Genomic DNA, 26,187 nt, shown 5'->3' with positions numbered 1-26,187 from the left:
ACAGTGACTTGATGAGCAATACTTGGAAGGTTTGGTAATGGCATTGCCAATGCTGTTGTTGGAGTTGGAGGCTTTGGAGGTGTAGGTGATTGAATTTGAGGATGATGTTCGAAAGCTTCTAATTGATCAAAAAATTGATAGGTTTTGTCCATCGGGTTTCCCAGTGCGACCTTCTTTGGTTCTTTTGTGGTACTTGTACATGTTCTCGAATTTCTCCTTGCATTTCTTGGCGCTTCGATTATAACCAAGTTCTGCTAGCTTCCTGATTTAGAAAATGAAACAAAATAAAAATCCATGAAAAATATTTATTAGAAAATAAAAAAAAAACTCAGTTTCTGTTTCTATCACACATTAATTTTAACAAGAAAACAAAGTAGCATTGCCACATAAAATAGACAAGAAGAGTTATGACATAATGAAAACAAGATGCTATAGAAGAGAAGGATGAAACAAAACATATAGGAGGAGTTAAGAATTGGTAGATAACTAAGCACTGTTGTCTCCGATGGAAATTATAGAGCTCAAGCTGGGAGAATTATTCTAGATTTAATTTTCCTAGTACTTTTCGAGAACTAAACTGAACAAGAGTGAACAAAGTGACATAAGAAAACCAACTGATGTTTATAGACTGAATATAAATTCTGATATCCTTTTTGGAATATTGGAAAAGGGGAAAATGCTTGAAAAGAAAACAAACCCGAATTCCATATGCCTAGAATGAACCTTTGAACTCAACCTACATGTTATATGAGAGAGAGGAAATGCGATTAGGTCCAAAGACCCTGGGCAATTTTCCAGAAAATTTCAAGAATAAAGTCTTGGCCTTGTGAAAACATAATCAAGCAGCCAAAACCACAACCCAAATCCTACAATCACAATTTTTTCTCTAAACATACTACTATCATAGGGTGCGAACCAAGTCTAAGTGTTCAAGTTGAACCAGAATTCTGTCAAATGCAACCCAACCATTGACCTTCAGCAGCTAATACTACACACAGCTTAAAGAGCATCAATCTCCCTTACACTAATGAACACCGAGTGGAACAGATTTAGGCACTACAATGACATCAAACCCCAGCAACACCAGCATGATAAGCAAATCAGAAAGAATGCATCTTCCAGTTCAAAAAATACAAACACCAACTTGTAGGCCAAAAATAAAAGACCTGAACCGCATTTTGGGAATTACAGCTAGATAAATTTGGCTTCAGGAGAAGTGGCTACTGATTCAAGCATAATACCTAAGAACCACATGTACTTCAAAATCCACTAGTGTGTTTGTTTCAGACACATTGGGGACAATTTGCATGAATATTCTCAGTATTTTGGGAGTAAAAAAGGATTCATTTTTTATTTTATAAAACTTCATTTTATTTTATAATGGTTTTTTATTAAATTATTAGAATGTCTTAACTCTTAGGCGTCTCTACTAGGGGATCTTTTTTTCTAAACTTCCAATTGAGTCTTTGTAATTAGTACTGTTTATAGAGTCTTGGTAGTTTGCTGGATTTTTCATTCTTCTGATATGCTTCCATCTATTTAACTCAGCTGCACAACTTATTAACCAAGCAGCTGAGTTATTTGGTATTGTTTTAATATAATTTTTTGGTGTGGAAGTAGCTATTAAAGTCCTCGAGTCTGAGCGTGTAAATTCAGATATGTAGAGAGAGTTTAGGCAGGATGTCTTTTTAATGAGGTGTGTTGAACTGTGTTATTTTCCAAAATTTTGACTTGGGATATATGTTCTTCATATCTTGTTTGTTGAGGTTATGTAACTAGGCTTAATATAATTGTTTGTGGGCATTAGAGTTATTTATGAACACTTAATTCTATGGAATATTGTTGCACTCTTTGCAGTATGGAGCCTGGGATCGATGAGGAGCCAGAGATTGTGCACCCTGGTCCAGAAGATCCTTCATTGTTAACGCGACAACGAAATCATCGATCAGAGGACATTTGGAATGGCGAGGTGAAATATCTAGTTTTAACAACTACTTTAATTTTTACGTCGTCTTTGACTTTTAGCAAGTTCTTTGAAAGTTGTATATCTAATTCTAACAACCGCTATAATTTTTATCCATTTTACAGGACTCGGGCTCACTTACATGCCGTGGTCGCGCTAAGGAGATGGCAAAGATAACGATGCAAGATAATCGGGTGATTGATATTATCAAGTTGGTGGGGTTAGAAGGATTGTTTAGGGTCCCTTCCAGAGAGATAGATCATTGCCTAATATCGGCCCTAGTTGAGCGATGGCGGCCGGAGACTCATACGTTCCATCTTCCACATGGTGAGATGTCAATCACCCTAGAAGATGTGGAGGTCATTTTTGGACTTCCTATAGACGGTGAGGTCTTGGTTGGGCCGACTACTGTGGTGGATGGGAATTGGAGGCAACTATGCGTGGAGTTGCTTGGTTTTGGCGTTCCGGAGAATGACAACAAAACTTTGGTGGGGCAAAGAATTCTCATTAGCCGCCTTGTTGAGCGCATTGCAGAGCCACTGCCTCATGATGCAACGGAGGAGCAAGTACATCAGTATGCCCGGTGCTATATTTTAGCACTACTAGGGGATAAGATTTTCATGGATAAGTCGGGAGATAGGGTGCATCTGATGTTCTTGGAGTTCCTGCGGAACCTTCATGATCCGCCAAAGTATAGTTGGGGTAGTGGTTGCCTGGCATGGTTGTATAGAGAGTTGTGCCGGGCAAGTGATAAAGAGGCATCACAGATTGGTGGGGCGTTGCAATTGGTCCAGTATTGGGCATGGGCGAGGTTGCCATTCTTGTGCTCGAGGATAGAGCCTCCACCTGGTTCGTTGGCCACTGTGTTTACAAAGGATGCTGAAGTATTGGAAATTGTTAGAACTGGGGTACTGGTATGTAGCACACTAACAATGGATGATTTGTTTGATTTTTGTATAGCTTTACAAGTTTACACAAATGTCGGTGCCCTTGCATATTTCTTATGAATTCAAAATTTTTCCACAGTTTGTCAGTGCTAGTCAACCTTTGAATGCCCTGGCTTTTATTTTTGATGGCCTCCATTATGGTGTTTCAGACTTCCCATATGCAGCTTACTCTATGGTAAACCTTACCATTGCAAAGTAAAAATTTCTTTGAGATGTCCTTAATTGGTTGTGCTTATTGCTTGTTTTTGACATTTTTTGATGGATTTATAGATGATATCGGGGGCAATATGTTCAACCTTTTTGCTCTATGCTCCTTCAATTTTGGGCCTTCCTGGGGTTTGGTTGGGCTTAACTCTCTTTATGGGCTTACGGACGGTGGCAGGATTTGCGAGGTAAACTTTACAATATTATGAGAGTATGGTGAATTTTGAACTATTACTTTCATACGATGGTTCTATATTGTGAATTATGAATTATATTCTCTTTTTGACTGTTTATCCTAGTAGTAGGTGAGGGCTGATATGCAATTGTTGATGAAAATTTTTATTTAGTATGTGTCCACTTGACAATTGACATGCTTGGTGTTGGCATTTTGATAATGCATAATGATGTGAAGTCATATTTCGTTCTACTAATCTCTGGTCTAGTACCATATATTACTGATGTTTGCAATTTTCATTCATAAGCATATTTTTTAGAAGTTAGGTATTGTCAGAATTTGCATATAAAAAAAAAAAAAAATTGTTGTCATGTCAATGTTCATGAGGACTTTAGGATGTTTATCAGTGTCAATCTGTTTAAGTAGATTTGATGGTTGCCAGTTCTTGCTTGTGCTAGTAGATGTATTTATTTATAATCTTTTTTCTTTTCTTTTTTTTCAGATTACTATCAAAAAATGGTCCATGGTGGTTCTTGCACAGGGACTGCCAGAGAACTGAGGTTAGTGCATATTCATGACTCTGATTATGGTTCAGTGTTCTAATTTTCTGATATGTATTAACGTCATGTATTCCTGCAAATTTTTGGTTTTTCTCGTCTTCAACTTATGAAAAGTTCTCGTCTTTGTACCTACAAATTTATGCATGATATTGGGTGAGTGAGTCTTCCTGGTTCCGTCGGTAAGGTTTCATATGAATGTCAGTCATATGCTGTTCAATTTACCTCTAAATATATGCATGACATTCGGTGAATGAGTCCCAAAGGAGGGTTTCTTTTGAACATCACTTCAAACGCAGTTACTTCACCCCATTTAACTATGACCGAAAAAATATTTAGGTTAAGAACAGATTTTTCAGAACCGTAAATTTTTTTAGCATTTCTGTCCCTCTAGATGCACCACATTTGACAATGAGATATTACCTTTCAAATCTCTATATTACTACGTCTACCATGCCTTCCTTGCCAACTTGCTAAGAGCTCCACAACACCCTTTGGCATAACCTAGTGAACCCCAAAAAGAGAAAACACCATACTTTTAAGTTCTCTATATGAAGAAGTAGATGATCTGTAGTTTCCCAGCCAACTAACACATGCGACACCAGTCTATAACAATTAGCTGGAGCATCCTCAAGTTGTTAAATGGATCAAATAAACGTTATTTGAAGAATACCTGCTTTAGTTTGTTTATTTTCCATACCATAGAAATAACATTTGGTACATAGACTTGGGTATGAATGTTACGTGTGTTAGTTTGCCCCGCACATTCAACAGGCATGTATACCACAGCATTCTGCTTGCAAATATTTTTCGAGGAGCTGCTTTTTGAATGTTTGCATACCTTCTTCATTTAATAAATTCAGGTTAGCATGGAAAGTAATGGCAAGGGTGTCTCAATTGATGGGGTCCTACTACCTTTTGAGGCTGGTGAAATTGACTTTGGTGAGCCAGGAACAAATGGTCAGCACAGCTTCTACCAACTAATTCACCAGGTGATCTAAGTGTTCTTTTAAACAATGATCTTAAAACGTCTGTTAATAATTGCATGAATGCTTATTAAAATTTTCATTATCATTTACAATAAATTCTTGAATTTTTATATACTATTTCTCTTACTATGTTATTTTAACTATAGGGAATGTCATGGGGTCTAATAAATCAATGTCCTGTTTTTGGGCGATTGTAAATCTTTTGGTGCTGCTCAGATTCATGCCTTGAGTATTTGAGATTTACTACTTTATTTAATGAAATTATTTGTACTAAAACAAATAATAATAATAAAAAAAAGGCAGGTACAAAGTGGTAAAATTCAAAGTAACCATCTTTTAACATGTAGTCATGTGTGCAATTGTATGCTTATTATGTATTTTTTGTCTGAGTTTTTAACCAATAAATCGTAATCAATAGAGCTATAAATCCTGCCATAAGCATGGAAGTGTGCCACTCTTAGTTTTGATGCGCACACTCAATTTCCAAGAGTAAATAAAAACTATTTTTTATTGGTCAAGAGTGAATAAAAACTTAGCACCAGTGTTTGTTATTTTATATGATAGGAACCAGTGATTAGGATAGAATAATACATTATCATGTTCTGCCCCACTATGTCCATTAACTATGTTTGGTGCGAGCTTCCAGGCAGAGTTTGTGACATGATCAAAAGGAGAACACTGAAAACTACACACATCAAATTGTTAATTGTTGTAAGTTTATGTTTTGTGATCCCTAACCTTACTCTTTTAACTCTCCTCTCTCTCTCTCTCTCTCTAAGTAAATTCTCTCTTTTATTAATCTCGAGTTTTTAGTGTTCTGTGTGTGTGTGTAAGCTTGGTAGGGATTAATTTTTAATTTTTGTGATGCTCCAACAGGATGAATCTGATGAGATGTTGAGCAGAGGGTTCAAGGATCAGATTTATGACATATACAGATATCTCCCACCAGTGTGTTTATGATTGTGTGTTGATGCATCACAGTTGTGCGGTTGACGTAATTTTTAGTATCTCTGCATGTGCCCTGTGTTGAGTACCTTTGCAACTTGTTTAAGCCTCTGGGCTGGCTCCTTTAATTGATTCAACAGAGAACTATATTTTTTTCCCATCTGATTTGTGTAATATAAACCAAAACACATCAACTATTACAGGTCCACAGCCATTCAAATTGAGGGATGCAATTAGAACGATTTTTATTAATATTTTTAAGGACATTCGAAGAAAAAGGGAAGTGGATGAGGTACATATAATATAGGATTATATATAGGATCAGGTCTGAATTAATACATATCTTTATTTATATTCCTTTTTATTTATTTATTTATTTATTTTTAAAATTTATTTTTATATAAAAAATCTGCACTTATTTAAGAAGGTAGGGAATAGGAGTGCTACGGACGGAGGGAGGGAGGATTCTTTGTAAATTCAAATTGGTTTTTTGGAGCAATTTTGAAGAACAGTGTACTAACAATGACTAATGCTACGGACGCTGTACTGGCTTCTTTTGTTGGTTAACTATTAAATGGAAAATTGTAAATGATTTGAGTTCAAAATATTGGTCTGAGATTTATCTATGGATCTTTAACTAATAGAAAAGCATAATTGAATTCTAGAAGAATAGAAATTCTAAGTTGAAGATGAAATCTATGAATATATCATATTGCTATTAGAAGTATAACGGATGGGCTGAACTGCTCGTGAATGGGAGTGATTTAAACATTTCTTCCCACTTGTCATTCATGAAAGTTTGTTTTTGTTTTTTTGTTTTTATAATGCGATAATCACAACAAATAGGAAAAGGGAATTGTGGTTCTCTTTATTGAATTACAAATTACAAGCCTCTTTTATGCATTTGTACTATAAAAAGTTTGCAGAAACTAATCCTACTATCCATTTGGCAGTATAGTTTTAACACATTTTAACATATTTTAAATAACATTATCAAAACATTGTTGATAACATATGGCATATTACTGTCTAAGTCAAACTCTCAATATTAATCAGAGCCATATTCAAAACTACTGCGACTTTGGAGTCGTAAAAATTCTCAAATGTAGCAAGTACTGTGTATTCATGGTGGGCAATACCAATTGTGTGATATTTTTATTGAAGCAATTAAGACTTTCTCTGCTGGGAGTGATCCAAGGTTTGAGACTGACAGGAGTTAGAGAGAAATAATTGACTTTATCCATATGCTGATATGCATATCATTTGAGTTTAACTTGTTGAAATAAATGTGTACATTATGTGAGTTTAGACCATAATTTTCACCAAGCACTTATAATTCTTGCAAACACTAATACAAGTACATCTTTTCATAACATACCAACAATGAATAGCAGGGAAAAAATGAGCAAGTGATTTCATATAAACTTAGCCAAAAGTAATGAACAATTCATCTTTAGATTTGCAAAAGGTGCACGTACAATAAGATCATTTGCCCTCACGATCAACAACATTTTGTAGGTTCACAAAACGTGTAGACATCAACAACAACGTTGAATGTTCATAGGTAGAAATTTTTGGAAGTCATCATTGCTTGAATCTGAGAAGTCTGAAATGTCACTTTCATCATCTAACGCAGTAATTTCATTAATAGACTTCATGGCTCGCTCTTGCGCCTTCCCCTTTAGATGCTTCCTAACTTTTTGGACTGCATGAAAACGGTCTAACCACCTTTGCATTTGATTGTTCTCTTGTTCAAGGCGAGCAAGTATGTTGGCAGGTTCATCTCTAGGTAACTCGGCTGAGCGTGCCTTAGGAACTCGTAACCCGTGCCATCGACAATATACCTCCAACTCACACCTCTTCTCGTATAGGGTTGACCATGGTGGTTCTGCTACGGTGAACTCCATTGCGGTGGTATCTGTACTTAGTTTTGTAGGTTTGCCGACCATGATGTGGCCAACGCTTCCAAGACTCTCGTACGTGTATATTGGCATATTAACGAAATCTCTCTTCTTTCCAACCCATTTCCCTCCATAGTGGTCTGTGTATGTTTGTAGTTGTTGATCTGCTGGAACTTGTGATAATTCATTTGTTGAAGTAGATTGAAACTTGTTTCTACGTGTACGAGATGATGTTGAGGCGTTGCGACTCATAGCTTACTCAACCTACAATGTTAGTGGTGTAGGAATAAGAAAAGAATTGTGGTACATTTATAATCTCATTCCACTGTGTATTCAATAATAAAATTTAACATATTCAGGCTTGTCATGTCAATACAGGCTGGAAAACCACGATACGAATTTTTTGTTCAAATGTCACAGTGAGATTCTCTTATTCTGGGCAGTAGTTGCAGTGTACTGCCATGACTATTCAGCTGAATAGTATTCATGTGAAGAGTATTTAGCATGCTTGTGTTTCATCTGACATGAACTTGACAAGACAATACCGAGTTGTGTTAAATGCATCATAAACTTTTCAGGGGTCTTCTGCATCCTTGAAAACAGTGCATTGCAAAATGATGCAAATCTGTGTATTGACGTGAGTGTGAATGATATGAGTAGATAGGGTTCAACAGTGCCGAGCTATTGAGCAGCACATGTAGCACTATGAATATCAGTGTAGCAATGGTGGACAGCTGACCCCCAAACTTGAGAATTTGTTTTAATAAATTTAGATTTAGAATAAGGGCTCTCAACCTAAACTTGTTGTCTCCAATTATATATGTAAGTACACAAAGATGGATCGAAACTGACCAAAATGGAACAAAGTGGACTGAATGGACCAAATTAGACCAAATCAGACCAAATCAGAACAAATTAGACCAAATCAGACCAAATCAGACCAAATTAGACCAAATTAGACCAAATCAGACCAAATCAGACCAAATTAGACCAAATGGACCGATTTTATTTTCCACTACAGCTCGAGTATTAAAGAATCGAGATTTCCAAAAAACTCGAGTCTCTAAAACTCGATTTTTACTGTGCAATTTTTTTTCCTAGCAGAAGCATGCTCTGTTTCAGGCAGAGAGGCATGCCCTGTTTCAAAAAAATTTGCCCAGTGAAACTCGAGTGTATAAAACTCGAGTTTCACTGGGCAAATTTTTTTTTCCCCCAGCAGAAGCATGCTCTGTTTCAGGCAGAGAGGCATGCCCTGTTTCAAAATAATTTGCCCAGTGGAACTCGAGTGTATAAAACTCGAGTTTCACTGGGCAAATTTTTTTTTCCCCAGCAGAAGCATGCTCTGTTTCAGGCAGAGAGCAATGCTCTATTTCACTGAATATAGCCCAGTGGAACTCGAGTCTCTAAAACTCGATTTTCACTGGGCAATTTTTTTTTCCCTAGCAGAAAATGCTCTGTTTCAGGCATAGTTTTACAATGTAAATGCACTCAAATCACAACAAAAGTCATTCTTAATATATCACCATTCTAAACATGTTCAACCACGCTTAATTTGCAATTCTAACCATACTACTCAAATCACAATCTTCATAGAGGTACATTGGATAGAGAATTACAAGTACATTCAACAACAATCAAAAATTTCACATAGAGCCAATACAACGTAGTCACTTTTCCTAAGATCAGCGGTCCGCATGACAAAAACGTCGTCCATGGAAGGATGCCTGAAAAACGTAGAGTATTTACGTTAGGAGACAAGATAGTAAACCTTAGGTAAACATCGAATGAACAACAATTATTTAACCGATGCATAACTTTTTGCCAACCTACCTAGTGTGGAACATGGTCGCTTGTGGAAGCACCACGGGACTGCGGACATTTTCTGCGGTTATGCCCGGAAGCATGACACAGTCCACATGTCTTCTTGGGTTGACTCTCTATCAAATCTGCGTCCTCCCTCCGCCATCCCGGTTCTTGATCCTTATTCCTCACTCCATCCATCTCATTCCTTATTCGTGACTTCACCGGTCGACCTTTGGCCCGCAACAATGCCGAATTAGGCAACCACTTTGGCCCCATGGTATCCCTCCATAATGACTGTGACTTAGGAACCACAAATGCATGCTCATAAGTGTTAAGGGCATGGTTCAAACCATAACATGGGTGAATATACGTGGTCGAATCAATATGTAAATAGTCACATACTCTAATTGCATGTGAACACGGGATCCCTATATTTTGCCATTTCCCATAACTGCATGTTTTTTCCCGTAACCGAACTTCGTAACTGTGGTTTCCCCCTCCTGCGCTACACATGTTGAGTTGGGTAACTACTTGAAATATCAGCTCTTCATTGCTAAATGGCTTGAGATAGTGTTTCTCAGATTTACGCTTATTTCCATCCCACGTGGATAAGGCATATTCACTCCATTTCTTACCATCTGACAACTTATAATGGTATTCTTTGTGCCGGTCGTGGAAATATTGAACAAGTTTGTTCCAAGTGAACTCAACCAACGCGGCAATAGGAAGGCCCCGTGCACCTTTCAGCACACCATTGAAACACTCTGATATATTGGTTGTCATTGCTCCAAAACGTCTCCCACCATCGTATGACTGGGTCCACATGTCCACATCCTCGCTCATTAGGTATGTGTATGGAAGATAATCTTGATTCTTTTCCTTACCATCCCTCCCCGTCACCTTCTTCTTCTTCCTAATGGCCTCAATTTCCACCTGCTTAATGGAGTCCATTATGGTAGCAAATTTAACTACCTGACTAGCATATCCCGCTTTCAACGCCGCTGACTTTAGAGTCGAGTTCTGAAAATGGGTGTTGAAGTTGCTAGCAACATGTCGAAGACAATATCTATGAAATACCCCTGCTTTTCCATCATCCCTTCTAGGCCGGTTGCAATGGCGTTTTTGATACCGAGATGTCGGTCGAAATTATGCAAATGCCGTCGTCAGGTATCAGGTGGCCAATTGTTTCTCTCGAGGCATCGTAAAAACCACCTCCAACCGGACCCCGACTCACAATCCACAACAACAGCAAAGGCGAGAGGGAATACCTTGTTGTTAGCATTGGTTGCCATTGCGACCAACAACTTTCCCTGATATTTACCATACAGATGGGTCCCATCAATACTGATAACTGGCTTGCAGTATTTGAATCCTGATATGCATGGACCGAAAGACCAAAACACATAATGCAACAATACGGTGTGATCTTCATCGGTGGGTGTGACACGATAGCAAAACTGGGTAGTCGGGTCCTGATCAATATACGCCATTAGCAACTTTTGCAGCCTTTGGTAAGATTCTTCCCAATCTCCAAACATAAGCGCAATCGCCTTTTGTTTCGCATCCCATACCTTGTAGTAAGAAGGCTTATGGCCATTATATTTCGCCTCTATCAGAGATCTGAGATGCTTAATTTGAGTGGTGTGATCCTCACGTAACTTGTTATGGATTTCTGCTGCAATAAAATTACAACTCATCATTCTACCATCATTTCGCACCCCAGTCGGTATACACGTGTGAGGACCTACATACACGGTGACCATCCATAGATTTTGGAGCTCGGGCTTCATAACTGCGTAGACATACCACTTGCATGACTCATGCACGCATTTCGCACAAAAATTTTTCCTCGTCGACCTAGTGATCTTAAAGTATTTGTTTTCCTTGAGGGCACAAATTGTTAATACGCGCTTCACCTCCACTTTACTGGCAAAAGTCAACCCTTTGCACAAATTCATCCCCTCTCTCCAAGTAGACACAAATGGCATCTCAATATGCGAAGGATCAACCATATTTTCCCAAGTATTTGCAGAGAATGACAACGCAGGAGGTGCGTAGGCAGGGATTGTGTTTGTAATGTTTTGGACACTAATAACATCGTCTGCATCAGGTTCACCACCGTCCAATGTCTCATCGTCATCAATGTCCCTCTCAAAGTCCCGAAAGTCCCCTCTCTCAATCATGTCTTCATAGTCATCTTTATCGGCAAAATCTTCACCGTTAATGGCAAGATTCTCATCAACATAGTCATCATCATCATCGTCATCATCATTGTTAACGACAGTAGTCTCATCAACATAGTCGTCGTCGTCATCATCATCATCATCATCATCATTGTTAACGGCAGTAGTCTCATCAACATAGTCGTCGTCATCATCATCATCATCATCTCCATCGGCATGAACATCATCATCCTCTACATGGTAGAATACTTATATTGAGCATCCGGAATTGCAACTTGTAAGCTTGTGGTTGTTTGTTGGATATCCTCTTGCCATACTGCACGCGGCTCCAACTGTATGTACAACTCAATGTTACTTACTTCAGCTATACTCTCCAACTTGTCAAACATGATCTTCACATGTTTGTCTTTTTCTATCAGCATATACTTGTAATTAATCCGGTGCTTCATGATTTCATTTGGCATACGATAAGTAATTTGCATGTTGTACGCATCAGGATTCTTACACAACTCTTCCATGACAAATATCTTCAATTCATCAAGGGTTTTCAACCTACGATCAACTTCGGCATAATAGGTTTTCATACCCGGCCCCTCAAATGGCAATCCCTTGTTCGCATTGGGATTCTTAAGCGGACCACCATGGTATATGATTATAACAATATCAGGCATTGTGAACCTGTTCAAGTCAAGTCCTATGTTAGTTAAATCACATAGTCGTAAAGTGAGAGAAAAAAGTAATGCAATCTTACCAATGAACATATTCAAGCCAGGTTATAGAGTGCCCATTAATATCTAAAGGCCAAGACGTAAACCTTCTAATCCTAGTGGATGGAGAGACGGAATTATCTATTACTCCATTGTGTGGTGACCTATAATGCCTAAAAGGGTTCTGAAAGAACTAGGTGGGTAGAGGAGCATGATTACATACCCATTCACTACATTCATTCACTACTCATTTCATACCCAAACCAATGATAAATAAAGTAAAAAAAACTTGAAAGATCGTGATAAAAATAAAAGCCTAGAAATGATGAATAAAATTTTGATAATTACATACCCATTCCCATTCATTACATTCATTCACTACCCATTTCATACCCAAACCAATGATAAATAAAGTCAAAGAAATTTGTAAGATCATGATAAAAATAAAAACCTAGAAATGATGAATAAAATTTTGATAATTACATACCCATTCCCATTCATTACATTCATTCACTACCCATTTCATACCCAAACCAATGATAAATAAAGTCAAAGAAATTTGTAAGATCATGATAAAAATAAAATGATGAATAAAATTTTGATAACAAAAACTATACAAATAAATACTCAAAAAATTAACACTAACAAAACAAAGTTCTATAATTCACAATATTGATAAATTAACTAAGTTATGTTAACTATCTACAAAATAAATGGTAAAACTCTTTAACCCACACTCATAGACAACATACCCAACTACAATGACAATCAAATTATGCAAACCCTTACCTTAGATATGAATTTGCTGAGAGGGAAGAGCAGGATGAGCTCTGAGGCCACTGTGAGGTCAAGGGAGGAAGACGAAGAGCTGCAACGTAGCACAAAGAAGGTCAAGGAAGCTCATAGAGGTGATATCATCACAGAGGATGCTTCTCCCCATGCTGAGGGGATAGGAAGCTCCTACAAGGCGAAGCTGACTGGTGAGATACCTGGAGCGTATGAAAAAGCTTTCAGGTTTGAAGATGATTTGGACATGACTAACGACTCCGATGATGAAAGCTCGGACCTTGAAGCGGGCATAGCAGCTCTAAATCTTTCTGGTGCTAGGAAAGCAAGCATTAGGGCCCTATGGTCAAATGCGCTGATAGTTAAGGTGATTGGAAAGACTGTGGGGTATCATTTTCTCACATCGCGGATCATGTCCATTTGGAAACCTTGTGGCAGAGATTGGAATGCATTGATCTAGAGCAGGATTTTTTCCTAATCCGTTTCTTGTCGAAAGAAGATTTTGACAGAGTTTTGAAGGAGGGTCCTTGGTTTATTGGTGGACATTTTCTATCTATTAGGAAGTGGGAACCTAACTTCAAACCATCAACAGCTAGTGTATCCTCAGTAGCTGTTTGGGTGAGGTTCCCTGAGCTTCCTATTGAATATTATGAACTAACGGTGCTACATGATTTTGGGCAAATTATAGGTCCTGTTTTAAGGATTGATACACGAATGGCATCCGAGTCCAGGGGGCGTTATGCTCGGATTTGTGTTCAAGTTAATATTGCTAATCCTCTCATCAAGATTATAAAGATTGGTGGTGTTAAACAGCCGGTTCAGTACGAAGGGATTAATTCATTATGTTTTTCTTGTGGTCATGTTGGTCACAAGATGGAGACCGCAAAGGAACAGGAATGTGGAATGCCCAATTTCAAACCCCAATCTAACAATGGACAATATGATTGAGGAGCTTGAACCTCAAGCTAACCCACAAGAGCATCATATAGTGGGAATGGAGGGCATGCAGGCTGTGGAAGGAGGTGAGTCCCCTGGCCTTGAATAACTTTGTTTTTCCTTCCTCTCTATCTATATTTAGTTTAATTATGAAGATAATAAATTGGAATTGTCGGGGTGCATCAAACCCATGCTTTCATAGTGTTGTTCATAATATGGTTCAGAACCATTCCCCTGCTATAATGATTATCACTGAGAGAAAAATCAGTGGCCAGAGGGCTAAAGATATTTCAGATAGACTGCCTTTTGATAGGGCCATTCATGCCAATAATATTGGGTTCTCCGGTGGTCTTTGGGTTTTGTGGGACACCACACACGTTGAGGTCTCTGAGCTTTCATCTATGGAGCAAGAGATTCACACCTTGGTGCGTGACCTCTCCTCAAATAATTCATGGTTGTTGTCGGCAATTTACGCTAGCCCCAGATATGCAGAAAGCAGTTGTTGTGGAACAATTTATCTAAGGTTGCTGATCTTCATGCTCTCCCTTGGATCATCGCGGGGGATTTCAATGAGGTGTTAACGGGTGAAGATATATTAGGTGGCAGACCGGTCAACATCTCAAGAGCCATTAAATTGCAGGAATGTTTGAGCACTTGTAATATGATTGATCTGGGTTTCTCAGGACCGCGATTCACGTGGACAAATCGTCAACCCTTGTCTACTCTTATTCAGGAGAGAATCGACAGATTTTTTGTTAATTCTGGCTAGAATGTGCTTTATCCAGAAGCCCAAGTCACTCATCTAGAACGATCCCATTCTGATCACAGTCCGGTTATCCTATCTTTACATACTGAACAGGAGGTTCGTTTTCCTCGACCATTTAGGTATCAACCTATGTGGCTGTCTCATTCGGATTTCCTAGAGTTGGTCAGAGATGCTTGGTCTGGGACTACTTTTCTTCCTAATGCCATTTACTCTTTTACCACCAAAGCCAATGTTTGGAATAGAAATCAGTTTGGAAATATTTTCTATAGAAAGCAGAGAGAATGTGCAAGGCTTAAGGGAGTGCAAACCGCTTTGGGGAATAATCCAAATAATTTCCTGGTTGATTTGGAAAAATCCCTCTTAGCCGAGCTTTCCACTCTTGTAGACTTGGAGGCAGAGTATTGGAGTATGAAGTCGAGAATTACTTGGGTGGTTGAGGGTGATAGAAACACTTCCTTCTTTCACAATTCAGCTTTGATCCGTCGGCGGAGGAATCGTATTACTAGTTTGAAGGATAGTATGGGAAATTGGCTAACTGGGGATCGTAAAGTTGCTGATTTTATTAGACAAGGTTTTATCCATCTCTTCACTACATTCCAGTTCAGTGCCTCTAGGCAGGAGTGGTAGCCTCCTTGTTGGAGATGCTTCTTGAAAGCGGAAGATTTTTCCAAGGTGGGAAGTCCGGTTACTGATAAGGAGATCCTCTCTGCCCTTCATTCTCTTAAACCTTACAAAGCTCCGGGTCCAGATGGACTTCGTGCAGGTTTTTTTTCAAAGGTTTTGGTTAATCGTTGGCAATTCGGTTAAGAGTGAAGTTAAACAATCTTTCTGCATTGGAAAAGTTCCGGCGTATCTCAACAGAACTTTAATCACTCTCATTCCCAAGTGTAACAGCCCGGAAATGCTGAACAACTACCGTCCCATCAGCCTAAGCAACACGGTGTACAAAGTTATTACTAAGCTGATTGTGGCTTGCCTCCGACCAGCTCTAGAATACCTTGTCTCGCCTCTTCAAACAGCGTTTGTGCCTAAGAGAAAGGGTGTTGATAACGCCATTATTGTACAGGAGCTTATTCACTCAATATCCAACAAGAGGGGTAGAGAGGGAATCATGGCCATTAAAATTGATTTGGAGAAAGCTTATGATTGTCTCGAATGGAGCTTTATTAGGGACACTCTTACTTTGTTTAAGTTTCCTAGCCACCTCATCTCCCTTATTATGAGTTGTGTATTGTCTTAATCCATCTCCATTCTCTTTAATGGCGGGGCTTTGGATTCTTTTCAGCCTTCAAGGGGGATTAGGCAAGGGGACCCCTTCTTCCCTTATCTTTTCATCCTGTGCATAGAAATCCTTGGGGCTCTTATAATAGATAAATGTGAAGATAATTTGTGGGATCCTATTTCGGCCTCAAGGGGTGGCTTGCCTTTCTCTCACTTATTCTTTGCGGATGATCTTGTTCTTTTCGCGAAAGCTGATGTTAAAAATTGCTGGGCTGTAAGAGAGGTCTTAGACACCTTTTGTGAGATTTCCAGCCAAAAGGTAAATGTTGGGAAATCTCGAGTCTTTTTCTCTCCCAATTTGGATCATAGTTGTAGAGAGGAGCTTTGCAACATTTTGGAGTTCTGATCCACTCCATCTTTGGGTAAGTATCTGGGGTTTCCTTTGAAGCATACATCGTCTCCGCAAGATTTTGGGGCAGTGATTGAGCGGGTGCAAGGCAAACTTGCGGGTTGGAAAGCTCATCTTCTATCTTTTGCTGGTCGGCTAGTCTTGACACAAGCTACCCTTTCCACTATCCCAAACTACTCAATGCAGTGTGCAGCCCTTCCTTCTAAGATTACCCAAGGTGTGGATAGATTGTGTTGTAACTTCATTTGGGGTACAACAAATAACAAGAAGAAGCTCCATCTTGTCAGCCAGTCAAAAATCACCAAACCAAAAAAGGAGGGTGGCCTTGGTCTTCAATCGGCCAAAGAAAAGAATTTGGCTTTACTTGCCAAACTTAATTGGCGATTTCATCAAGAGAAAGATTCACCATGGGCTAAAGTTCTTGCGCATAAATATACTAGAAGAGGCAGACTTCCCATATGCCAAAAAATATCTTGTTCAACCACGTGGAAGGAGCTAAGTAAAGGCGAAACAATATTCAAGAGGGGCATTACGTGGATTCCGGGCAAGAATAGTTTATTATCCTTCTGGCATGACAAATGGTTGAGCAATGGACCTCTTAGAAGTCTCATTGCAGGCCCTCTTCAGAGGAATGAGGATTCTCCTTTGCTGAGGGATGTTACCCAGAATTATTGCTGGAATTTGGGATGTCTATCTTTTGTTTTTCCTCTCTTTAGGCCAAAAAATTAAAGCCACTCCCATTCCCATGTCGGGGATTGGGGTAGACAGAATTTCATGGTCTTCTTCTCCAAATGGGGATTTCAAGATGAAGGAAGCTTATAAGCTGGCATGTACGACGCATAACAGCCCCCATTCTGATCATTTCTTTGGAAAGTGGATATGGAAAACATCTACGCTGCCTAAGATCAAATGTTTTCTTTGGCAATGCTTTCACCAAAGCATACCAACCAGAGAAGTTCTGAATATGAGAGGGCTGAACATACCCTCCCACTGCCCAGTATGTAATGAGGAGGTAGAATCCATTATTCATACCTTGAGAGATTGTCGTTTTGCTCGGGATTTCTGGAATTCTTTTCCCCCTCCAATTCAGCCCAATCTGTTTTATGGAGCAAATTTATTGGTTTGGCTGCGGATTAACTGTACTTCTCATCTTCTTTCCTCCGTGGGCATCACTTGGAGCACTCTCTTTACTTTTGGTGTGTGGTGTCTTTGGCTTAGACGTAACAATATTGTCTTCAGGAATCAGCACAACAAGAAGAATCTTATAGCTGCAACAGTTGTTAAAGCATCGGAGTTTGCCTTTCTCGGTGTGAATGAAAGACACCGCCGATTGCTGATATCTATCCTGGTCCGGTGGCTGCCTCCTCCGGAGCTTTGGTTCAAATTAAATTCAGATGGCTCTTCTTTAGGTAATCCGGGCAGAGCGGGTGGAGGTGGTTTAATTCGGAACCATCACGGGGAATGGGTGTGTGGATATGCTAGAGCCATTGGGTACACCACCAGTGTGGCAGCTGAACTTTGGGCTTTGCGGGATGGCATTAATTTGTGTGTTGAGTTAAATTTGCCTAATGTCTTAATTGAACTTGATGCCAAGTTGGTGGTTGGGTTATTGCAGAAGGATGAAGGTAGTTTTAATGGCAATGATACTATCTTGGCTGACTGCAAGGCTAGTTTGCAGAAGATCCAGAACACTAGAATTCTTCACTGCTATAGAGAGGCCAATAAGTGCGCCGACGCCCTTGCTAGAAGAGGAGCTATTCTCCCCCATGATTTTGTAATTTTCCATTCCCCTTCTAGTGATGTTTCCCTTTTGCTCAGCCTAGATGTTGATGGAACTATGTATGAGCGTAAGTGCTCAGTTGTTGGTTTTCTTTAGTTAATATTATTATCCTGTTTACCAAAAAAAAAAATCAGTTCCTCTTTACGCAGAAGTAAACATTAAGAGGACTATATATATAGCAAGAATGTGTAAATCATATGTTGACAAGAAGTAGCCAACATAATTGCTTAAAGTCACTTTTCATATGACCTTTAAGCAAAAAAAAAGAATGCAGCAATAAGCTAGCCACACGCACAAGAAATATAGCAAATGGCTCTAACTAAGCTCGGGAGAAAAGAAATATACAAAACTAGGTCGAATATCAAAACAAAGGTATCATAAAGGCTGCACCCAATAAAGAAAATGTCTTTACTAGTATGAATATTTTTCTTTAGGTAAAATTGTAATAGAGCTTTCATAGTTAATTATCTACTGAAACATACGATCCTACTTTGTCCAAACAATCCAATCAAATTAGAATTGGTGGAAGAGCAAGATTAGCGTAGGATCTATGGGATCGCAACCTATCCTATCATCCAAGCTTTTTTGTTTTTATTTTTTGTTCAGGTAAAACAAATTTTGGACTTTGCAGATTGGTTTTGAACTATTTACGAGATTTGACCCAAGAACAACTTAATAAACATTTCTTAACTTTAGCTATAGTTTTCTTCTTGAGCTTCTTTTTCTAATTTTTTTAATAAATAAATAAATTCATTTTCACTTTTATCCTAACCATAGCAGTTTTTTGTGAATGGGTTTGACCTAAACTCTTTAATTCAGAGTTGATTTCTTTTTTCTTTTTTTATATTTCGGTAAAAGTGCTATTGTGCCATTCGGCCCTATTTATATGATTTTAGGAACTGTTTTAAGCCCACTCAAAAACATCATTTCAGAGTTTTCTAAAACTGTTATGTACAGCATTTTTTTTTTCGAGTAGTTTTAATAATTGAAAACAGAAAACTCCCTTCCAAACATCTTGAACAAACTTCTTTTGTTTCTTGTTTTTAGAAATTGAAAACAGTTTAAAAAACCCCAACTAGTTAGGCAACCCTGATTTCTTTCATCGAGTCCATTCTTTTTTCTAAACACTGAAAAACAAAAAGGGAACAGAACCTGTAATCACTGCGTAATGAATTGATGTCGCAAAAACAATATGACATTTTTTCACTGACTCATGATACTCGTAAACACCAGTAGTCTAATTCCATTTGTGTTAAACGAATATACTTTCCATTGATCATTATCAATTTAAATTAATAATCTAAGTTAGTCAGTGTAACATATTTTTGAAAACTAAAGTGTTGCCACTGCCAATGTCCTTATTTCTTACCAGCATTTACATGTTCAATCCAACAAATAATAATAAATAAATAAATAAAGAAGATGGTTACTTAGATGGGAAAAAAAGGATAAATTTTTTTGTCAATAACATTTCACAATTCATGAAGGGAATATTACAACAATCACCAAATGCCAAGAAAAAGGAAGAAAAAACTCTAATACTATGACTTCAAAAAATATGATTACATATTATTTTGATGAGTATAGGTTTGCATGATGCGAAAAAAATTTCAAATTATTTTTTCTTTCCTTCCAGAAAGAATCATGGAAATCTGGAGACCTCTACTAAATGCTTGATTAAAGAACATGCGTGTTTGGAACTCCGATACAAATGGGAACCAAGACAAAATGGTTAATGGCAAGAAGATTAAGAGCCCCATTATGTACTCATATGCTCTCGCTAGCTCCATTACAGGACCCCACAATCCAAACACCTTCAAGAATGGCCTGAATGCTTGCCCAATCTTGGAAGGACCAGATAAATGAAGCATTGATTAGTATTTCACAATTCATCAGTAGAGAAACGTGACAAGTCCAAACGAAATATCTTTTTAAGAAACGCAACTTATGAGATAGGGAAGTGTTAACGGATGATAAATGGTCACGTAGTTTCAGGAAACACAATGTTCAATAAATGTGACAAAACCTAAGGTGGTATATATTATGTGTGTTACACAAAATACGGAGTAATAAATTGACAAATCCTGTATTTCCAAAAATAAAAAGGACATATTCTAGCACTTTGTCGTAGTTCAAATAGCAAATTCTGCAACTTCAACAAATTGAACATCTAAGTTAGTTTTAAATTTTGGGAATGTGGAACAGGTAACTTTCTTGGGCTAGAGCAAATACAGGGAATTAAAGAGCAGCATATGTTGTCACTAAATGCTATACAAAATAATTGTCAAAGAAGAATTTGTAATCTTCTCTTTCTTGAATAAGATGCAAGTACAACCATGTTTGAAAATTAATGCACAGTAATTTGCATTTAATGTGCTGCTATATTAATGGCAGCTTCAACAAGGTAGGATGTTTTCATGATGAACAAAAATTCTCTGTCCCATTCTTGGTGTTTTACCATAGCAGCCTGCCACAAATTTTTATTTTATTTTATTTTTTAATTATATGCTTACACACACTACCCAAAACAACTAAAATCGTGACGATTTCAAACTTAAAAATGCAAAGTCACGATTTCAGTTATTTAGGAAGTACACGCTATGTGTAAATAAACACTACAATGTTATTTTTGAGGAAAAATGACATAGTTTATCTAAAAACTCATAAGTTATTTTAGGCAGTGCACATCGTGTGCAATAAACACTACAATATTATTTTTGAAGAAAAATGACATAGTTTATCTAAAAACTCACAAGGTACTGCTTTGTTTCTACCTTAAGATTTAAGAATTTGCAGAATTTTAAAACTTACAAGAAGAAGGGCCCATCCTGTGGGCATTACGGCAAGGATAGCAGCGAGTAAATCTGATATAGTGAGCCAGCGCAAGACAAAAAGGAGAGTCCCGATGGACATGAACCCAAGGAACATAACCCCTTTGAAAATCCTGAACAAGACTTGAAGGTTGTTATGAACTCTTCGCCTAAGAATTTGCCAAATCTGAGAGCAACATGGAAACAATACTAATTACAGGCAGCAAAATACCAAATGATGGATATGAATATGTATGCTGCAAGACTATATAGTAGTAATATAAATGCAAAATATATATATAAACCAGAGAAGAGGCAAGAAAAAAAAAAGAGTAGCAAAATAAATAAATATATATATATATATATAAAATATAACTTTTCTTTTCTTTTTTCTTTAAAATGTACAAGAACGGAACTAGGATTCTAAGTTGAGGGGCAAAGCATAAACCAAAAAAAAAATTTCTATATCTTATAGTTGTATTGTGCTGAAAATTAGTAAAAAGAAAAAAAAAAAATCTGTATTTTGGTATTAACTCAAAAAAAAAAAAAATTGTCAACTGCCACAACAATTTGTATTTTGGTGTTTTTTTATATATATAAAAAAAAAAAACCTAAAAAAAATAATATATCTATTGATTGTTTTGAATTACAGCTGTAAAACAAAACCTTTTTTTAGTCCTCTATCAAACAAAACTGATACACTTTGCAAAATCAATCATACATCTATTGATCTACAAGCCAACACATTTCACATATTTTGGAGTTAATTAATACTGTATTTATTAAAGGCAATCAAATAGTTTCAGAAAAAAGGCAAATAATCATAACAACACAATATCATTGATTCTCAAAAATAACATTAAGGTAGTAACATGAAGAAAAAAGTACCATTGCTGCAGCATTGCTGGCTTTACAAAGTAGAGAAAATGAAAGCAAAACGTCTAAACTATAGTGAACAACGGAAATGGGAAAGAGAGCAAGACGGAGTGAAATGTAGAAATGGGTAAAATTAGGATTTGTGATTTTATATTTGTGATTGTTTTGTGTATTTTTTGTTTAGACCGATTTTATGGTTTATTCTGTTGTTAATTTTGGTTTGTCTATAGGTTATTATTTTATTATTGGGGCTATGGAGTAGACTGGATTTGTGATTGGTTGTGTTGGTATTTTTTGTTTGTCCAAAGGATTTTATTCTTATTATTGGGGCAAACGGGCAAAAATGATGGACCAAAATATTTTTTATTGGGTATCATGGGTTAATTTGTAAACTGTTTTTGTGGAGGGGGGCCAAGAATAATTATTTTGGGGAAAATTTTAAAATTTCTGTATATATATACATACTATATAGGCACATTTTTTTCAAAAAACGAGGGGGGGCCAAGCCCTCAAGTGAGTCTGTCCCTAAATATGTAACTCTATTTTAACCATTTTTAAAATATAAAAATATTAAGAAGAAAATAAAGAGAAGTTTAGACCGAGAAAGACTACGTTTGGATTAGCGGAATTCAACTTTAACAACTTATATACATCCATAGCATTATTTTACAATTTAGTTTTATTTGTTAAAATTTACATTTAATTCAAATGTTGTGAATTAGTTTGAACAAACATTTAAGCTAGAATAGTTTCATTTAAGCTTACTTTGACATAAATTTAATATATATCAGTGAGTTCCATTTGCATACCATTAAGTTAAGAACAGCGATCGCCATAACTAACCAAGAAAGTCCGTAAATCTACAAAGAAAGTTCGAAGTAATTAGTTGGTTCCATGCATAAACCAAAATAGACTTTGATAGTCCAACAAGAAAACCATGCATAATTGAAGGAAATAAGTAATCTCACCAGCAAGCCCTTGCTGTGTTGAGCTATATGAAGATTGTAGACAATTCCATATTGGTAAACAAAGAAGCGCAATGCAAGTATCATCTCAAGCAATCTCCCCCTGATATTTGTATATTTGAGGTGTTCCTGTTCTTCATCCCACCAAGATTCCCAACTTTTGTCAGGTGAAATCCCAATACCACCACGGTTTCCCATCCAGGTCTTCCAATCCGCCCAATCATCTACTGTTTTTTGCCACTCAAAACCAGAAGCATTGAACACGAAAGGAGCAAACAACCAAGAAGCAACAAGAAACCATATAGAGAAACTGATGAACCGATCCAGATCTGATGTGTGATATGATTGCCCATAAGCTTCGTATATGATCAGTAGAATAAGCAGCTCCAATCCCTTCACAAAGTGACTTCGTGAGTACAACCTGTAGTTTTCAGCAAACTTTGCATGAAAAACAACCAATCCACGGCGAGTAGCTCGATATTTAGAACCTCCATGCAAGATTCTCCTTCCAAAATAATGTGCTTTTGTTCCAAGCTGGAATGTAAAGAAGACAGAAACCAGTTGAAGTTGCATGATGATAAAATCACTAAGAGCAGTGCGAAATCCTTTTTCCAGGTCAATTTCCATAACCATGGGCAGCATTATCAATAAGCCAAATTGGACAATGGATTGGGTAGCCAAAGCCTCTTCAAGTGCCTTGCTTTGCTGTATGCCCAGATACGTAATGATCTCTTTCTCCACTCCACCCAAAACCAAGTACATGCGTCCATATAGAAATACATATACGACAAGCACAGTCAACTGAAACAACAAAATATCCAAATGAAAGCCATTAATGTAGATTTAATATCATTAACCTTTGGCATGTAGGTATGTAGCTGTATAGCCTTTTAGATAAGCCTTTTTTTTTGTTCATTTTATTTCTTGTTTTGGAAATATAGGGTAAACTCCTTACAGCAATGCTTACACATTAAACCCAAGCCTGCCAGAACAGCTACCTTAAAAATTAGGGCAGGCCCTTTCTAAACCTAATAATATAATATTCATATTCATCAATCAATCTGGCAATTAATACTTGGCCATGCCCGCAAAATAACAATCATAAATATTGCTTGGAGGATTATTATTATTATTTGTGGCCTTCCAGCAAGTGGGAAGAGAATCGAACCTAATTCTCCTCATGAAAGAGACCAGATAATACCATTAACCCACAAGGCTCTTGACAGACTAAAGAAGATGTTGTCGGGTTGTAAATGAGCCAAGCTGTTTATGAATAGCTTGAGCTCGGATCGAGAAAAAACTTGTTTATGTTTATTTGTTTAGAAAAAAAAGCCAAACACAAGCCTTAAGTTTAGGTTCGACTATTAAAAAAGCCAAACTCAAACAAAATAATGTGTTTGTGAACAAGCTCGTGAAACACAAGGGCTTGATTTAAATATATAATATAATATTTTAATATTTATACTTGTCTAAAAATATAATTATATAGACTTGAAATTAGATTGTATAAGTTTGTCAATAGGTTCATATGATATTAAATTATTATTTGTAGCTTATTAATGATATAAACAGTATATTCATAGTTAAAATTCAAGTAAGACATTTTAGTTTTGATTTCTTATTATATAAGAAAAGAATAAGTTAATCAAGTAGCTCGTGAATAAGCTCTTGCTCGACAATAAAATGAGCTAAACTTGAACATAAAATCTTGTTTGATAATAAGCTCAAACTCGGCTCATGTTCGAAAAAGAATTAAATGAATAAGTTTGAACGTTTAATACTTAGCTTGAGTTGGTTCATTTACCGCCCTAGTTGAAATGAACGACAAGTTACTATTCACCCACCTAGTCTTTAAAGAACTTATCCAAATTTTCACATTGTTTGGATCACAAACAATTTTACCTATCTAATTTTTCAAATACATTTTATAAAAGATTCTCTATAATTTTTCTATCACATTTAATTATTATTTTTTATTATTTCTTTAATCTTTCTTTATTCTGTTTTTCTTTCCAATATCTCTTACACACAAACAAACATGATTTCTCTTCAAATCAAACTCTACCCATAGTCCCACACAGACTCGCGGTAGAGAGAGAGGAAATCAATCAACAGTGTGCCTCCTTTGCCGCTACTGTGCTCACCTTCCGCTGCCGTGCTCGTCCAGTACTTCGACCATAGTTGCTCCACAGCTTCTCCACGCAGCTCCACTATCCATAGCAAAATCGTTCCTTCCACTCTAACAATGTTCATCCCATCTCACTCTTTATTTGTATTTTTTTTTTCACTGTTGAAAAAAAAAATGGAAGGTTGTTGTCTTGTTGTTGTGAGGAACGTTTGTCAGAAATCAAGGCTATAGATTCAAGAAGTTAAGACAGAAGCAACTGAAGCTGTACAGAAAGAACAAGAAGAAGAAACTGTCTAAACGAAAGTGTAGCTTAGACTGACATCAGATTTGTATATAAAACTACTTGTAGTCTTTGTTAGTTTTATATGTGAGAAGCACGTGCGTACTTAAGTGTACAGCTGTATTGTTAGTTAGGATTAGTTAGAAGTTAAGTTAGTTATTTTTCTGCTCTAATCTCCTTGTATAAGTACATCAGATTATTCATAATCAGAATTACACACTTTCAATCAAAATTTTGTTATGGTATCAGAGCTATCTAGCTTCCATTTCTCCCAATTTTTCTAGGTTTCTTTTCTTTCTTTTCCAAAGCTCAATTGCTCATCAATGGCTTCAGCATCAACCTCTCCTCCACCATCTGTGAAAGATTCAGCACTAGTGGAGGATGTTTCAAACCCTTTGTTTCTCCACCATAGTTAAAGCCCTAGAGCTATGCTTGTCTCTGAGGTTTTGTTTGGTGAGAATTATCCAACTTGGGCTCGTTCGATGAATAAGGCTCTAATTGCCAAGAACAAGTTTGGTTTTGTTAATGGCACGAATCCAACTTGGATTCATTGTGATAACATGGTAGGTTCTTGTTTGATGAAAGCAGTTTCTCCACAGATGGGCCTAGCATTGCTTACAGAGACATTGCCTTAGACATCTGGAATGATCTAAGGGAAACTCACTCACAAGGCAATGGACCTCGAGTTTTTCAATTGCAGAAAGATATCGCAGGCATTAACCAAGGTGATTCTTCAATTACTGCTTATTTCAACCAATTGAAGGTTTATTGGGATCAGTTGTAGAATTTTCGACCTACTCCTGTTTGTTCTTGTGGCAAATGTACTTGCAATCTTCCTCAAAAGCTTGCTGGGCTT

General features: G+C 37.2%; 3 protein-coding genes across 3 annotated transcripts in view; 1 reads left to right on the top strand and 2 right to left on the bottom strand.

Annotated features, from left to right (window-relative positions):
* Positions 1-26,187, bottom strand: part of LOC142640309 (callose synthase 7-like) — a 105,222-nt gene that overhangs the window by 24,572 nt on the left and 54,463 nt on the right.
* Positions 2,817-5,991, top strand: LOC142640977 (glucose-6-phosphate isomerase, cytosolic 2B-like). Its single transcript, XM_075815323.1, has 7 exons — positions 2,817-2,877; positions 2,990-3,085; positions 3,181-3,302; positions 3,792-3,849; positions 4,710-4,838; positions 5,482-5,546; positions 5,712-5,991. The coding sequence occupies exons 2-6, from the start codon at positions 3,083-3,085 to the stop codon at positions 5,497-5,499; spliced, it is 330 nt and encodes a 109-aa protein (XP_075671438.1). The 5' UTR covers positions 2,817-2,877; positions 2,990-3,082; the 3' UTR covers positions 5,500-5,546; positions 5,712-5,991.
* LOC142640976 (callose synthase 7-like) lies at positions 19,711-25,441 on the bottom strand. The gene is made up of 5 exons (XM_075815322.1): positions 25,068-25,441; positions 22,927-23,724; positions 22,768-22,818; positions 21,084-21,269; positions 19,711-20,116 (listed from the first exon to the last, which is right to left on the bottom strand). The coding sequence occupies exons 2-5, from the start codon at positions 23,683-23,685 to the stop codon at positions 19,883-19,885; spliced, it is 1,230 nt and encodes a 409-aa protein (XP_075671437.1). The 5' UTR covers positions 23,686-23,724; positions 25,068-25,441; the 3' UTR covers positions 19,711-19,882.

This window comes from Castanea sativa, chromosome 6, assembly GCF_040712315.1.
Source record: "Castanea sativa cultivar Marrone di Chiusa Pesio chromosome 6, ASM4071231v1".
Lineage (NCBI taxonomy): Eukaryota > Viridiplantae > Streptophyta > Magnoliopsida > Fagales > Fagaceae > Castanea > Castanea sativa.
The sequence above is the reverse complement of the archived record's forward strand: the minus strand, read 5'-3'. Positions and strand labels throughout refer to the sequence as shown.

Coding starts and splice junctions, on each gene's coding strand:
- LOC142640977 (XM_075815323.1), top strand. Junction 3,303..3,791: donor ACGGTGGCAGGATTTGCGAG/GTAAACTTTACA, acceptor CTTTTTTTTCAG/ATTACTATCAAAAAATGGTC. Junction 3,850..4,709: donor GGGACTGCCAGAGAACTGAG/GTTAGTGCATAT, acceptor TAATAAATTCAG/GTTAGCATGGAAAGTAATGG.
- LOC142640976 (XM_075815322.1), bottom strand. CDS start 23,685: ATGTACTTGGTTTTGGGTGGAGTGGAGAAAGAGATCATTACGTATCTG. Junction 22,819..22,926: donor AACACAGCAAGGGCTTGCTG/GTGAGATTACTT, acceptor CTTTCTTTGTAG/ATTTACGGACTTTCTTGGTT. Junction 20,117..21,083: donor CAGGATGGGCCCTTCTTCTT/GTAAGTTTTAAA, acceptor GGTCCTTCCAAG/ATTGGGCAAGCATTCAGGCC.